The sequence below is a fragment of the Aedes albopictus genome, chromosome 1 (assembly GCF_035046485.1).
Source record: "Aedes albopictus strain Foshan chromosome 1, AalbF5, whole genome shotgun sequence".
NCBI lineage: Eukaryota > Metazoa > Arthropoda > Insecta > Diptera > Culicidae > Aedes > Aedes albopictus.
This window is the reverse complement of record NC_085136.1, coordinates 207,255,225-207,272,331: the sequence shown is the minus strand read 5'-3', so window position 1 is coordinate 207,272,331 and position 17,107 is coordinate 207,255,225. Positions and strand designations below refer to the sequence as shown.

Below are 17,107 nucleotides of genomic sequence, written 5' to 3'. Positions count from 1 at the left end.
CATCCGGAAAGTAATGTTTTTCACGATAATGTGCTAGAAAGCACATTCATATTATTTACAGGATAGAAGTTTTTGCATCAAACTTCTTTAGGCCATAATACAATCTGTCGAGAACTATTTCTGTATGTTTCTGGTTATGTCCCGTCCTTCTGGAACCGGTTCCAGGGATCCCACAAGATGGCCAACGAGTTGACTGTAACGAAATTGAACGGTTTTCCGCGCCAAACACATCTGCGTTGGTTAACTCATGATGAAATCTCAATAATTTTACATGCTCCATATTGTTGTGATATGTAAAAATATTGTTGGACATTGTGGTCTTATGTGGCCACCGGAGTGACCACCGGAGAAACCCGTATTGAGGGACTTCCATGTTTTTGCAACAAAGATAGGCATTCGACGGCTCTAACTTCATGATTTTTCATGGCCATGTGGCTTCTGGCATTAAATAAAAGAATTGACCATTCTGGTCTGTTTTGGCCACCGGAGTGACCACCGGAGAAATCCGTGTTGAGGGAGTTTCATGTTTTTGCAACAAAGATAGACATTCGACGGCTCTAACTTCATGATTTTTCATGGGCATGTGGGTTCTGGCATTGAAAAGAAGAATTAACCATTCTGGTCTGTTTTGGCCACCGGAGTGACCACCGGAGAAACCCGTATTGAGGGAGTTTCATGTTTTTGCAACAAAGGTAGGCATTCGACGGCTCTAACTTCATGATTTTTCATGGCCATGTGGCTTCTGGCATTAAATAGAAGAATTGACCATTCTGGTCTGTTTTGGCCACCGGAGTGACCACCGGAGAAATCCGTATTGAGGGAGTTTCATGTTTTTGCAACAAAGATAGACATTCGACGGCTCAAACTTCATGATTTTTCATGGCCATGTGGGTTCTGGCATTGAAAAGAAGAATTAACCATTCTGGTCTGTTTTAGCCAGCAGAGTGACCACCGGAGAAACCCGTATTGAGGGACTTCCATGTTTTTGCAACAAAGATAGGCATTCGACGGCTCAAACTTCATGTTTTTTCATGGCCATGTGGCTTCTGGCATTAAATAGAAGAATTGACCATTCTGGTCTGTTTTGGCTACCGGAGTGACCACCGGAGAAATCCGTATTGAGGGAGTTTCATGTTTTTGCAACAAAGATGGGCATTCGACGGCTCTAACTTCATGATTTTTCATGGCCATGTGGCTTCTGGCATTGAAAAGAAGAATTGGCCACAATAGTCTGTTTTGGCCACCGGAGTGACCACCGGAGAAACCCGTATTGAGTGAGTTTCATGTTTTTGCAACAATGATAGGCTTTCGAAGGCTCTAACTTCAAGATTTTTCATGGACATGTTGCTTCTGGTATTAAATAGAACAATTGAATATTCTGGTTCGCTTTGGCCACCGGAGTGACCACCGGAGAAATCCGTGTTGAGGGAGTTTCATGTTTTTGCAACAAAGATAGACATTCGACGGCTCTAACTTCATGATTTTTCATGGGCATGTGGGTTCTGGCATTGAAAAGAAGAATTAACCATTCTGGTCTGTTTTGGCCACCGGAGTGACCACCGGAGAAACCCGTATTGAGGGAGTTTCATGTTTTTGCAACAAAGGTAGGCATTCGACGGCTCTAACTTCATGATTTTTCATGGCCATGTGGCTTCTGGCATTAAATAGAAGAATTGACCATTCTGGTCTGTTTTGGCCACCGGAGTGACCACCGGAGAAATCCGTATTGAGGGAGTTTCATGTTTTTGCAACAAAGATAGACATTCGACGGCTCAAACTTCATGATTTTTCATGGCCATGTGGGTTCTGGCATTGAAAAGAAGAATTAACCATTCTGGTCTGTTTTAGCCAGCAGGGTGACCACCGGAGAAACCCGTATTGAGGGACTTCCATGTTTTTGCAACAAAGATAGGCATTCGACGGCTCAAACTTCATGTTTTTTCATGGCCATGTGGCTTCTGGCATTAAATAGAAGAATTGACCATTCTGGTCTGTTTTGGCTACCGGAGTGACCACCGGAGAAATCCGTATTGAGGGAGTTTCATGTTTTTGCAACAAAGATGGGCATTCGACGGCTCTAACTTCATGATTTTTCATGGCCATGTGGCTTCTGGCATTGAAAAGAAGAATTGGCCACAATAGTCTGTTTTGGCCACCGGAGTGACCACCGGAGAAACCCGTATTGAGTGAGTTTCATGTTTTTGCAACAATGATAGGCTTTCGAAGGCTCTAACTTCAAGATTTTTCATGGACATGTTGCTTCTGGTATTAAATAGAACAATTGAATATTCTGGTTCGCTTTGGCCACCGGAGTGACCACCGGTGAAATTCGTATTGAGGGAGTTTCATGTTTTTGCAACAAATATAGGCATTCGACGGCTCTAACTTCATGATTTTTCATGGCCATGTGGCTTCTGGCATTAAAAAGAAGAATTCTCGGATACTTTTTCAAAACGACGTATCAACATTGGATTTGCGTGTATTATACGTCGTTTTGAAAAAGTATCCGAGAATTGACCATTCTGGTCCGTTTTGGCACTGGCTCGGTCCACGGCGACGACGACGAAGTGATGATGAAGAATAAATTAACGACAGTTTGGTTTGGGGGAGACCACGCCAAGTAGTTGGAACGAAACGAGGATAATGATCGAGCATATGATGATGAGGATCAACAACGGGGCGCAAGAAATGTTTTAGGGGTTACCAATCGTGATGTTGTCAGAGGCGTAGCTGGATGTTCATCATACGTTATTTATTTATCGGCGCAAATATTGTGTATACGACAGTTGTGGAAATTTTACTGTACTGTTGTTGAAAGCTTTATTGAATTCAGGCTCTGATTCATTTGACGGACTTTGTGGTTTAATGTTTAATGTTCCTGATTACTCCTGGGCACTGGGTTTTATCCCTGGCCCTGGCCAGTCTCTTTCAACGTATTTTATACTTTTGTATATACAGTCGAGACTCTTATAAGATCACAGGTCGGGGGGCGCAATAGGAATCCACTTAATAGGAGACTAAAGGCTTATGGGTTTTCGGCCTTTTGGGGGTATGGCCTATTATCTCGGGTGTGTTAAGAGTTAGCGCAATACTTTCTTCGGCAAAGTTTTAGGGCTTGATAAGATCTACCATTTAGAACTTTGGTTCATAGGATTAGTTGGCAACTTGGCCGTTAGAGGGTCCAGCAACAGTTTGATGTTAAATTGCACTACAGAAACCATATCAGGTTGTCAAGCAAATGTTACGATATGCGACAGCTCAAGACCCTGATAATTTGGAAGGATAGTGTCTTCGGAAAAGTTGGCGCTAGTGAATATGCAAATTTTAGAAATTTCATAGCTCAGAATCCTGATAACTTACGAAGTTGGTGTCTTCAGCAAAGTTGATCAGTATGACATAAACTTACATAAAAATAAACACTTGTTTCACAATTCTGCCGCTAGGCGGCGCTAGTGAACATGTAAATTTTGGAAAACTCATAGCTCAGAATCCTGATAACTTAGAAAGATGGTGTCTTCGGCAAAGTTGATCAGTATGACAAAAACTTACATAAAAATAAACACTTGTTTCAAAATTCTGCCACTAGGCGGCCTTTACCGGTTTTTTTTCGACTTTTTTTTAAGTTTTTCGGCTCAGCAAAACTAGTGTCGCTCCCCCCGATAACTAAGAAAGTTGGTGTCTTCAGCAAAATTGACCAGTATGACATAGACTTACATAAAAGGGAAACCTTGTTTCGCAATTCTGCCATAAGGTGGCGCTAGTGAACTTGCAAATTTTAGAAATTGTATAGCTCAGAATTCTAATAACTTAGGAAGATGGTGTCTTCGGCAAAGTTGATCAGTATGACATAGACTTGCACAAAATGGGACACTTGTGTCAGAATTCTGCCTCTACGTGGCACCAGTAAACACGCAAATTTTAAAAATCTCATAGCTCAGAATTCTGCAATCTTGGAGAGACTGTATTCTTCATTGATGAGATACTTGGTTTGAAATTCTGCCCCTGGGCAGCATGCACATTTTATTAATTGTATACCTTGATGTCAGTCGGACTCGAAAGGAATCCTCCGTGGAACTTTTAAGAGTATGCCAGTTAAAACTACTAGACGAATTAATTTAATTAAAAAAAAAATAAAGAATTACGAAATGTTCATAAAACTGACTAGATGGATAATATTTGTGACTGAATTCCTCGATTGCAGAACTTGATAATTCCCTAATCCAAGTGAAACATTGTTTGTCTTCCTCAAGAAAGCCCTTCTCCTACCTACTAAGACAACTTTTCATTCTGAAAAAGCTGACTTCACGTAAGTATAAGAAAATAGAGCCAGCAAGAAAGCATATCAAGTACTAACAAATAATGTGGACATATCTAAAAAGATAATGAAAAGAAACGATGTGATTTTCAAGAACAGTGAACATAGACGACCAAAACGTTAAGTGGTGTTAACCAAAATATACGATGAAAGATTTGTTTGTGAACCGAAGTAAAACTATCCTCAATTCTCGAACTAACTATATTACCATTGACAGTGCAGTATCAGACTACAAGAATCGCAGTATATTTTAACATGGATTGCCTCTACTACAGAATAACCTTGTTGAACAATAAGAATAACAACTGAGCATAAATATAATATGTCGCGTGTCGAAGCATGAAAATTGAGCCGTCGAAAGACTGCTTCTGGTGATAAATCTAGATAATATGAGCGTTTAAAAATAAACATAGGAGTTCCCTAGTATGTGTTTCTCCAGGTGGTCACTCCGATGGCCAAAGACCAGAATAGTCAAAATAGTACACAATCATGAAGTTATAGCCGTCGAATGCCCATCCTTGTTGCAAAAACATGGAAGTCCCTCAATGCGATTTTTTTCGGTGGTCACTCCGGTGGCCAAAACGGACCAGAATGGTCAATTCTTCTTTTCAATGCCAGAAGCCACATGGCCATGAAAAATCATGAAGTTAGAGCCGTCGAATGTCTATATTTGTTGCAAAAACATGGAAGTCCCTCAATACGGATTTCTCCGGTGGTCACTCCGGTGTCCAAAACGAACCAGAATGGTTAATTCTTCTTTTCAATGCCAGAACCTACATGGCCATTGTTGTGATACTGATTTCTTTTAGCGTCCCACAGAAAACTCGTAGGTTGTGTTGGGAATAGCTTTAGCTGCAAATGTATTTAAATTTCAACTTATTTTCCAGTTTTTAGTTTTAACAAATTTGTACTCACAATTTTATCAGTCTCCCTTTACAAATCCTTTAGTTTTATCGATTTAGTGTAGTATGTAGGTAAGCTATAATAAGTTTTAATTAATTAGGTAACAATTTTAATAGATTTCATCTCACACTTACGTTTAATTTTTACAGTTCAGTTTGCACAAATGAATTTAATTTTAGATGAAATAAATGAATCTCGCAAAACAGTTTCTTTTCTGGTTCTACCAATAACGATTTCGCTACTTGTTAGACACGAAACCACACAGTCATCCCTTCTGACATTCCTGCTATTTCTGACGGTTCTCGTATACTAGTCCATCATATTCGTAGTTGCCCTATCGTAATTTTTGTTCGTTACGCGCCGAGGGGTACTCGTCGTCACATCCCCCCACCCGTAAACCATCCTGTCCAGCTTCCGGTTTAGCTTCAACTTCGACGTCGAGTAAAGCCAGCTTGACTACTGGTCTCCGCAGTGTACCATTCGCAGTCTGAACCCATGCTTGTCGTACTCGTCTATCTCTGCCGCGCACAATTTTCTCAACCCTTCCTCTTATCCACTGGTTCCGTACCGCACCATCAACGACCAGCACTAGATCTCCTTCCGCTATTTCCTTGACTTCATCGAACCATTTCGATCTTCTTGAAATCACCGGCAAGTATTCTTGAATCCATCGTCGCCATATTCCATCTGACAAGTGCTGTGCCAACTTCCAACTGTTCCTCAGTGTCGCTTGATAGTCCGTTGGCATCACCGGCATTTGCTTCACTCCGCTCGAGTTTCCCAACAGAAAGTGGTTCGGAGTCAAAGACTCCTCATCCGCGGACTCCAATGGTATGTACGTCAATGGACGCGAGTTGATCATCGCTTCTGCCTCGATCATAACCGTTTCCAAGACCTCATCATCTGGCCGTCGTTGTGCGTCTAGCAAGCCTCCGACTGCTACTTTGACTGATCGGACCATCCGTTCCCAAGCCCCACCCATGTGAGGGGCTCCGGGGGGATTGAAAGACCACCGGGTTGTGGCGTTGGTGAATGTAGATGCTAGGTGTTGAGTCAGATCGTCACACTCCTGCTTGAGCTGATTGCTTGCGCCAAGAAAGTTTGTACCGTTGTCGCTAAATATTTCAGCCGGTGCCCCGCGTCGCGACACGAATCTCCTCACCGCCATTACACAAGACTCCTTGGATAAACTGTGCACAACTTCCAGGTGCACCGCACGAATTGTTAAGCATGTGAAAAGCGCTATCCACCGCTTGACATTGCTGCGTCCGACTTTTACTAGCACCGGACCAAAATAGTCGACACCTACGAATGTAAACGGTCGGACATAGGGCGTCACTCGGACCTTCGGCAGCGGTGCCATAGGGGGTGGACTAGGAATAGCTCGGCGAATTCGGCACGTCATGCAGGTATCTGCCACCTTAAACACCACTGATCTTAGTTTAGGAATCTCGTAGAGTTGCCGCATCTCATTGACAATCGTTTCACGATTGCGGTGTTGCAGCCTGCGGTGGTAATAATCAACGAGTAGAAATGTTATGCGATGTTGTCGAGGAAGAATTACCGGATACTTGTTGTGGAACGGCATCCAATCAGCATTCCCGAAGCGACTTCGTTTCCGCATCACTCCTGTGTCATCAATGAATGGACAGATCTTATACAGTACGCTTGATTTTGGTAGGACTCCATCAATATCTTTTGAACTCCTTTTTGTCTTTTGCAACATCAGTACTTCTAGGGAGAAGCACTCCGCTTGCGCTTGCATCCACATCGATCTTTCGGCCGCCAACAACTCCTCCTGCATCAGAACCCCCAGGTTCCGCTCTTGATTCCGTCGAGATCGCCGTATATTGTCAATAAATCGTTGAACGTATGCCATGGTACGATGTAGTTTCTCCCATTTACTGAACCTAGCAATGTCCAGCAACCCCGTCGGTATTTCTTCGTGAACATTGCACGCCACCAGCTCCTCCTCCGTAGAAAGAATCTGCTCAATTTCTCCTGGCCAAGATGATTCCGGCTGTTTGAGGAATGCCGGTCCTTGGAACCATCTGTTCTCCGTCCTGATGTCCGGTCCAGTTCCCCATTTCGTCGCGTCATCAGCAACATTCTCCTTTGTAGGTACTTTCCGCCACTCGTTGACGTCCGTCATCGAAAGAATTTCTCCGACTCTGAAGCCAACATATTGATTGTATCGCCGCTGATCTGACCGAATCCAAGCGAGAACGGTATTGGAATCAGACCACAGGACACGCTTCGTCACAGGCAGTGCGTGCATTGCTATTATGCTGTTGAGCAAACGACATCCCAGAACTGCAGCCTGGAGTTCGAGACGGGGAATCGATAGCATCTTCAGCGGTGCAACTTTAGATTTCGCTCCTACAAGACTTACAGCAGGACCTTCTGGTGTATCCACCCGGAAAAATACCGCGCATGAGTACGCAGACTGGCTTGCACCGACGAACGCGTGCACCTGCAAATTGGTATAGCTGTTTTCTTTAGCTCCGCTGAGGTAGCAACGAGGAACGCGGAGGGTGCTCAGCTTCGGGATGAGTCCAACCCATTTTTTCCACTGCATCAAAACTTTTTCGGGGATCGGGTCATCCCAACCTATTCCTGTCGCCCATATGTCCTGCATCATAGTGCGTCCATGAATCAGGAAGAACGAAATCAATCCCAAAGGGTCAAAAAAGCTCATGACTGTACGCAACACCTCTCGTTTCGTGGGCACATGCGACAGATCAAGAACATGCAGTAGATTGTCTCTAAGAGAAACAGAGAAAGTGAAAGTATCACTGTCAGGAATCCACTTCATGCCCAGTACGGATTCAATCCGCTCATTTTTCTCCACACAAATATCTTTCTCTGCTTCCGGTGATTCTTCGCCGACCCGTGCAGCTATCGTCGCTTCGTTGGACAAGAAGTTGCGGATTTCGAAACCGCCCTCAGCATGTATAGCCTTCACCTGCTTCCCGATCTTTACCGCTTCTTCGACCGTTCCGAAGCTATCCAGGTAATCGTCTACGTAATGCCGATGGACGATGGCATCTGCTGCCCGTGGATGCTTCGCTTCGAAATCACTAGCGTTCACATTTTTTATATATTGAGCACTACTTGGTGAACAAGCAGCTCCGAAGATGGCCACATCCATCACGTATGTCACCGGCTCTAGTTGCGGATTATCTCGGAACAGGAATCTCTGGAATTGCCGATCTTGTGGACGGATGAAAATGCGATGAAACATTTCTTTGATGTCACCAGTTAGAGCGAACTGGTACAATCGGAACTTCCCAATAACCGCTGGTAGAGATGTCAGATAATCTGGCCCTTTAAGCAGCGCTGAATTGAGCGAAATTCCATCAACTTTGGCCGCAGCATCCCAGATCATCCGCAACTTATCCGGCTTCTTCGGGTTCATGACAATCCCCAATGGTAAGTACCAGCATTGGTCTGCACCGGTAGTAGATAATTCGTCATGCGTTGCTTTGTGCGCATACTGTTTCAACTCGTAGTCTCGCACCTGCTGTCTGACGCGTTCGTATAGTGTTGAATCCTGGTTTAGTCGCCTTTCCAGACTGCACATCCTTTTATACGCCATTCCGTAGCTGTTCGGGAATCGTACATCATCTACCTTCCACAGGAGCCCCGTCTCGAAGGCGCTGCCGATTCTTTTAGTTGTTGTCTGCAGCAGCATTCTCGCCCGTTCGTCATCCTTGGACTCCAAACGTGTAGTAGGATGCGTTACACCGCTATTGTCCAGAGTGATGTAGTCACGAACCAACTGGTTGAGCTCTGACTCTTGATCGGTCCATCCTCCAAAATGAAGCCCACACACGACCGTCGATGCTGGCGTTGCCGCGCATCCGTAGATGCTCCACCCGATGCGGCTCTTGGCGGCTATCGGTTCAACCCACCTGCCTTCTCTGATTTTCAGCGGTACGGTGAGCTTCAAGTTGTCAAGACCAATCAAGAGCTTTGGTGACACGTTCTCGTAACTTTGTATTGGTAGACCTCGAAGATGTGGGTAACGGCTATACATTTCTTCGTAATTTACCGTCTGCGACGGAAGTAGCAGTCCACCCACGGTACGAACGTTCATTAGTTGGTACTGCTTCGTCGATCCCTCGGCAGAAATCTCAGCGCTGATTCGTCTCGAATTTGGTTCGCTTCGCTTTATATTACCGGTCCACTGCAAATTTAGAGGTTCTGTGGCTCCCGTCAGCCCAAGTTGATCGGCCACGGTGTCCTCCAACAGCGTGATCTTGGACCCTTCATCCACGAAAGCGTAGATGTTCACCTCGCAGCCTTTCCCATATAACGTGACAGGAATGATTCTGAACAGAGGTCCCGCTTCACTCAAATGGCTCGTTGAGACCGCAGTGTGAACAGCTGCTGACGGAGAATGTAACAGATAATGATGTTTCAGTCGACAATCGTTTATACCACATTCCTTAGCGGTTTTGCATGGCCATCTGCCATGGAAGTTCAGACATGACCGGCATATACCGCTCTGCTGCACCACGTTCAATCTTCCTCCGATGTCCATCGATTTGAACTGGCTGCATTCCGCAACCCGATGTCCTTCCGCCTTGCATACTGCACAGGGTTTCTTCGGAGTCCGGGTGTTCGGAGCACTGCTTCTAGTTGATTCGCTATCTGATGACAAAATGGGCTCCATATGTGCCTGCACAAATGCTCGTTCCCTATTCTTCAGATTTTGTCCCGGAACCTTCTCGAAGCTAGGAAAATCGTCTGCCACGTCATATGCGAGCTCCACCAACGTTGACATGAACTGTCCAAAAGTGCTCAGGTCCACGTCGACTCGCATACTCTTGAATGCGGACCACTTCAGCTTGTAGTCGACAGGCAATTTGCCAACCAGATCATGTAGCAATGATGGGTTAGTTAAATGTGCCTGCTGTCCAGCATTCTTTATGTGTTGCACCAGGTTATCCACAACCAGGCCGAACTCTATTATTCCATCCAAGTCGTTGATTCTTAGGGAAGGAAGTCGACGAACTCGCTCCATCAGTGAACGGATAAGCGTTTCTGGTCGCCCATACCGCATCTCCAAAGTACGGATCACGTGTGGAACACTGGCAGGGCAAAGTAATCTGCTGCGAACTGCTTCGAGTGCTGGTCCTTTTAAGCAACGTTGAAGACGAATCAAGTTTTCGTCCTCAGAAAATCCGCACGTGGATGTTGACCGGCGAAAGTTGCTTATCCAAATCGGCCACTCTTCCGGATTACCCGAAAAAGTAGGTAAATCTTTACCCATCACCTGTCTGGCAGCCAGTTGCCGGTTCGTTGGACCATCCACGTAATCTTCGCTGCAGTTTTCATCACCACCAGATGGAGCACTCCTCGGAATCGGTTGTCCTCTTCTTTTTTCGACTGCTTCCTCACTTTGACCGGTTGCCGCTTGATTATCCCGATCGTCAACTGTCCTCCTGTTATCGGTACCAAGAGGACCCGATGGACGCACACTAGCACTTTGGTTTTCATCACTATAGCCAGTCCCGTTTTCAGTCGACCTCATTTCACTTAAACGGCGTTCACTTACCCCTCTTTCTCGAGCCACAATACGATCCCGGGTTTCGAAACCATCAACGCAATCGATTTCACAGAATAACAGTTTTTGATTTTGTGTTCCAGTACTGGCTTGAATTCTGGAAGGTCCCCCCACTTTCAGTTGCTCGAACTCATCAACGAAATGTCGTTTAGCGAAGTCATTCGTACGAGCTTGCTGATCTTTGATTGCCTGACTAACCAATGTACGTGTGGGGATAATTGGAGACGAGACTACATTATTGGGCGTTGTTAGAGGGGGGTGATCTAAACTCCTAGTGGCCCTAATATTCGCTTCTGCGTGGGGGTTAGTTTTCTCTTCGAGGAATACTTGCTTTGGAGCACCGATAGGGTCGTCTGCTGATATAAACTCCTTCTTTGATCCTGCTGTCTGCGGCGCTGACTTCGTTAACCAGTCCTCCACGAAGTCCTTCGAGCCGATATCCGTGTCGATCAGACTGCCGCGGCTGCTACCGTACTCGGAAGCCTGCCGGATTAACTTAACCTTCTCTTCCTCGGACTGCCTTCGGATTGCCATCTGTTGTTTTCGGTATTCACGTTCCAATTCCATTTGCTTCTTCAGGGCGGCCTTTGCTTCAACGATCCGTTTCGCCTCGATTGCCAACTCCCTCTCGCGCAATTCTTCCTCGAGCTTTCTTTCGAGGTCCTGAAGTTCCTTTTCTGCTGATAGCTCTTCTTCTCGGATTTTCTGCTGCTCTTCCACGGCTTTCAGCTCCAGCTCCAGTCGTATTCGGGCACTAGATGTTGTACTGAGCTCGCCTTTCTTCGTCTTCCGGCTGGTTTTGCTACCGGTTGACGATTTCGCTCCTACTTTCTTCGATGGTACAGTTAGGTTATCCGGTGCCGAGATTGGTACTTTGGGTTTCGCACCTTTTTTATTCGGATCCGTCGGATCCATCGCGTCTTGTCCAACAGCAAGATATTCGGTGGTAACACTTTTAGGGGGTTCACAGGATGCACATTTCCAACCTCGATCTTGAACTGTGGCATCAACCTGAGCGCAAGAATAATGATGCCATTCATGACAGACATCGCAGGCCACCATGTCGTCGTATTCGTCGGGCTTAGTGCATGCCTTACAATTCCGCGGCACCTGTGAATCGTTCCCTTTATCCGCCATTGTTCTGCGGTGATAAAATTCTAAAGAATGTTGTGATACTGATTTCTTTTAGCGTCCCACAGAAAACTCGTAGGTTGTGTTGGGAATAGCTTTAGCTGCAAATGTATTTAAATTTCAACTTATTTTCCAGTTTTTAGTTTTAACAAATTTGTACTCACAATTTTATCAGTCTCCCTTTACAAATCCTTTAGTTTTATCGATTTAGTGTAGTATGTAGGTAAGCTATAATAAGTTTTAATTAATTAGGTAACAATTTTAATAGATTTCATCTCACACTTACGTTTAATTTTTACAGTTCAGTTTGCACAAATGAATTTAATTTTAGATGAAATAAATGAATCTCGCAAAACAGTTTCTTTTCTGGTTCTACCAATAACGATTTCGCTACTTGTTAGACACGAAACCACACAGTCATCCCTTCTGACATTCCTGCTATTTCTGACGGTTCTCGTATACTAGTCCATCATATTCGTAGTTGCCCTATCGTAATTTTTGTTCGTTACGCGCCGAGGGGTACTCGTCGTCACAGCCATGAAAAATCTTGAAGTTAGAACCGTCGAATGCCCATCTTTGTTGCAAAAACATGAAACTCCCTCAATACGGATTTCTCCGGTGGTCACTCCGGTGGCCAAAACAGACCAGAATGGTCAATTCTTCTATTTAATGCCAGAAGCCACATGGCCATGGAAATCATGAAGCTGGAGCCGTCCAATGTCTATATTTGTTGCAAAAACATGAAACTCCCTCAATACGGATTTCACCAGTGGTCACTCCGGTAGCCAAAACAGACCAGAATGGTCAATTCTTCTATTTAATGCCAGAAGCCACATGCCCATGAAAAAAACATGAAGTTAGAACCGTCGAATGCCTATCTTTGTTGCAAAAACATGGAAGTCCCTCAATACGGGTTTCTCCGGTGGTCACTCCGGTGGCCAAAACAGACTATTGTGGTCAATTCTTCTTTTCAATGCCAGAAGCCACATGCCCATGAAAAATCATGAAGTTAGAGCCGTCGAATGCCTACCTTTGTTGCAAAAACATGAAACTCCCTCAAAACGGGTTTCTCCGGCGGTCACTCCGGTGACCAAAACAGACCAGAATGGTCAATTCTTCTATTTAATGCCAGAAGCCACATGGCCATGAAAAATCATGAAGTTAGAGCCGTCGAATGCCTATCTTTGTTGCAAAAACATGGAAGTCCCTCAATACGGGTTTCTCCGGTGGTCACTCCGGTGGCCACATAAGACCACAATGTCCAACAATATTTTTACATATCACAACAATATGGAGCATGTAAAATTATTGAGATTTCATCATGAGTTAACCAACGCAGATGTGTTTGGCGCGGAAAACCGTTCAATTTCGTTACAGTCAACTCGTTGGCCATCTTGTGGGATCCCTGGAACCGGTTCCAGAAGGACGGGACATTACCAGAAACATACAGAAATAGTTCTCTACAGATTGTATTATGGCCTAAAGAAGTTTGATGCAAAAACTTCTATCCTGTAAATAATATGAATGTGCTTTCCAGCACATTATCGTGAAAAACATTACTTTCCGGATGTTCCGGATTTCCGGAACCGGTTCTTAAGAATTAGTCAATATTAATGTCTTTAATCGAAGTCCACGTGAATACCTTTCCAACGATTCTTGAACGGTCCTGATTACTTGTTCGGTTGCAAAGTTATAGCTTACCAAAGTTAGGGTCTCTAAAGCGGCATTTTTCAGTTGAAGCAGGTTCCCGGTGGCCACAGTGACCAAATCCAGAACTCTCCGGGGGTTTTGAAAACTAGACATGTGTGGCTTTCATTTGGGCCAAAGAAAATCAAAATCGGCCCAGCCACTGATTTTTGAGAGCCGTTCAAAGTTTGGGGTCAAAAACGACCCCAGGGTCTTATTTGTAACTTTTTTTATGGGAGCTCCCCTAGGGGTCGTCCAATGTTTTGGATGAATGGAAATGATAGTTTTCCACAAAAAAATAATTGTCTGAAAATTTCAGATTTCTAGGCCATTCGAAACAAAAGCTATAGCGAATTGAAATTCGGAAAAGGTCAAAAAAGACCCCAAGACCTTACTAAGGTTAATAATTTCAAGCAGGTTTAAACACCGATTGGAGCGGACCTGGTGTGATGGTTAGAACACTCGACTATCACGCCGTGGACCTGGGATCGAATCCCACTCCCGACAAACTCGCAAAATGTGAGTTCTTCCTTCAAAAGGGAAGTAAAGTGTGGGTCCCGAGATGAACTAGCCTAGGGCTAAAAATCTCGTTAATACAGATACAAACAAAAAACACCGGGTGTCCAAAATATATACTTAAGAGGGTCCAAAATAGGGCCCATATAGCCGAGGCGGTAAACGCACGGGTATTCAGCATGACCATGCTGAGGGTGACGGGTTCGATTCCCGGTCGGTCCAGGATCTTTTCGTAAAGGAATTTTCCTTGACTTCCTTGGGCATAGAGTATCTTCGTGCCTGCCACACGATATACACATGCAAAATGGTCATTGGCAGAGGAAGCTCTCAGTTAATAACTGTGGAAGTGCTCATAGAACACTAAGCTGAGAAGCAGGCTTTGTCCCAGTGAGGACGTTACGCCAAGAAGAGGAGAGGAGAGGAGGATCCAAAATACATTGGGGTGCCCAAAACAGTGAAAAGTAATGCTTCAAAAATCAGTTATTTTCATCGAATTTTCAGCCAGGAATAACCGTGTGGGTATTTTGGACGGACAGCGGAGGCTTTTACGGTCATTCCAACATCATCATTATATCTTACACCCTCTGAATCTGTTTGATTTTAGCATAAATTCAAACTAATGTCCTCTAGGGGTCTAAAATTCGACCGGACTTCCTCTGCCAAACATTTGTAGAAGTGTTCCTTTGCGCTCTGTGTCCTTCCTATGCTGAACTGAGTACGTCAGCTCCCAGATCTATGAGCTTAGCATTGCTTCTCATCACCTTCAGGACCTCCGAGTATTGGGCTTTGAGAAAGCAGCCGCATCTGGAATTTTTATCAGGTTACCCGCGAATGTGAAAGCCTCAGCCTGGGTGGAACTTTCAGTACAGTACTTGTACAGCCGCTTCCACTGTTATCATGAGCTTGTCATAGTCTTGCTTGGTCGCTAACATAGACTTCCGAAGCTTTAGTAAGCCCTGATTGAGGTTCTTGCTGATATTTTTTTTTTTCGAGGATGCAAAGTTCACGTCCAGATGTTGCGCAGCCACTTCCATAGCAAGAAGCCTTCCTACGTTTTTGTTGATGGGCCTCTCCAACAACGCTCCATCCATTACCCCTGCCAACGAGACAGTCAGGATTGTAATTGGGTTCCCTATACTTGTGCTTCGCACACTGCTTTGTCCTATGGTATCAGCGATCCTCAGTGGAGATCTAGTCAATCCACATTTGCACTACTATCAACGCTATTGGTTTAATTTGAATTTAAACAGCTAATTCAAGACCAACAATTGAAAAGGCCACAACAACATGTTTCTATCGACTTGAGGCCTTTTGAACTCCATGCCAGAACCATGCATTAACGCGGTAAGAGACAAATTGATATGGACGGTAACCCACCTCACAGGCTCTGTTAACGAAGCCATCTGGACGGCAGCTTGAATCGAGGTTCACAGTTGAATGGACTCCTACCCCCGGAACAGGTGGTCCGTTGTGCTATTCTATGCCGGCAACTAACGAAACGTTGCGTAACGTAACTAAACAACGTAACGTACTTGTCCTTGTCCTTGTGCCTAACGCCATCACGCCTAATTGGGTACATTCGGTACATTAGGCTGACACCAAAGTCTGTCCTATATGGTACGCCTAACTCAGGTGATGCCAAAATTTCGGTTGCGATCTACACAAAAACTGAAACAATAGTGCTCTAGTCAACGTTTCTCCACTCTTCTGAATACATGGTCACTTTAATGATTACCGTAAAATGGGATAACATTGACAGTTCCACACACAATACGCGACGCGACACAAGACAACACTTATCGTTCTTACAATCGTCAAGAAAAGATATAAAAAATTACCTTTTGTCGACCGGTTTCGGGCGAAATCTAGCTCATCTTCAGGACAATGTCCGACATGTCAAAAGGTAATTTTTAAACCCTTTTCTTGACGATTGTAAGAACGATAAGTGTAGTTCTGTAGTTCTTACGTTAGAGCAACTGTAAAGTAAATTGTCATTGACAGTTGTTTGAGCTGTATGATAAAGATATCAGGTATTAGAAAGATCTGAAATTTGTATTATCGCTATGAACACGAGTCTATTCATCATTTACACCGAAGCGAGAGGGAAAGAAATAAGGGATAGGATAGGGAAGGAAGGTTAGGGGCTAGGATTGTCATAACCTCATAAGTGCATCTCAATGCGTTCAAATATCACCCTGAAAAGGGTACTGTAATAACGCATAAAGCGTAAATAGAGCCTATAACTCTTTACTACAGCGAGTCAAGAACATCAGAACATCCTGAAGATTCAGGTTTCTGAAGTCAGTTTCACTTAACAAGTGTCTACCGAGTACTCGGAAACGCAGTTGCGTAAAAACTGGACAGTTACATACCAAATGATACGAAGTTCCAAAATCGGATCCACAGCTACCACATACAAATGAATCATCTTGTTGAAAATTCACCATGTGAATCGGCAGTGCTTTGACCAGCATAATGCTGCAATTCTTCTTTGACAGATTTGTAAGATACTACGCCACCTTTAGAGATGTGCTTCTTGTTTGACATGAATGAGTAGTGGGCAATGTCAAAGAGAACTTCGAGCGCTGCCGTGGGAGTTGAAAAGAATGCTCCACGACATCGCCATTAAACACATCCTTTGGAGATGGCCTACTTTTGATTGGATTGTTCTCACTTCGCCCTTTTGCCACCACACAAGACATCTATAGGCCAATATTGGTCGTACAACAGTTATGTAAATCCATTTGATATACTTGAGTTTTAGACCCCAAGTTTTACCAAAGTTTCGCCAGCTTTGCCCAAAGCTGCTTTCTTGATTCTGAACTCAATATGAGGTGTCCAGGAATGCTTGGAGTTACATCGATTTCAGAATCAAAGAAAAGTAAAAGTCGAACGTCATTTCGGTTTCCCTTTTCTGTAAATAGAACAATAGATGTTTTACTCGGATTAACCGAAAGGACATATTGGCGCGTTGCATCAGGTCG

At 44.3% G+C, this 17,107-nt stretch overlaps 2 protein-coding genes across 3 annotated transcripts in view; one reads left to right on the top strand and one right to left on the bottom strand.

The window, feature by feature from the left end:
* LOC109430278 (uncharacterized) overlaps positions 1 to 17,107 on the top strand; it is a 334,978-nt gene that overhangs the window by 279,187 nt on the left and 38,684 nt on the right. The gene's annotated exons all lie outside the window — the stretch shown is intronic.
* Positions 5,553 to 11,927, bottom strand: LOC134290784 (uncharacterized). The gene has a single exon (XM_062857984.1). It carries the CDS (start codon positions 11,925 to 11,927, stop codon positions 5,553 to 5,555), a length of 6,375 nt encoding a protein of 2,124 aa, XP_062713968.1.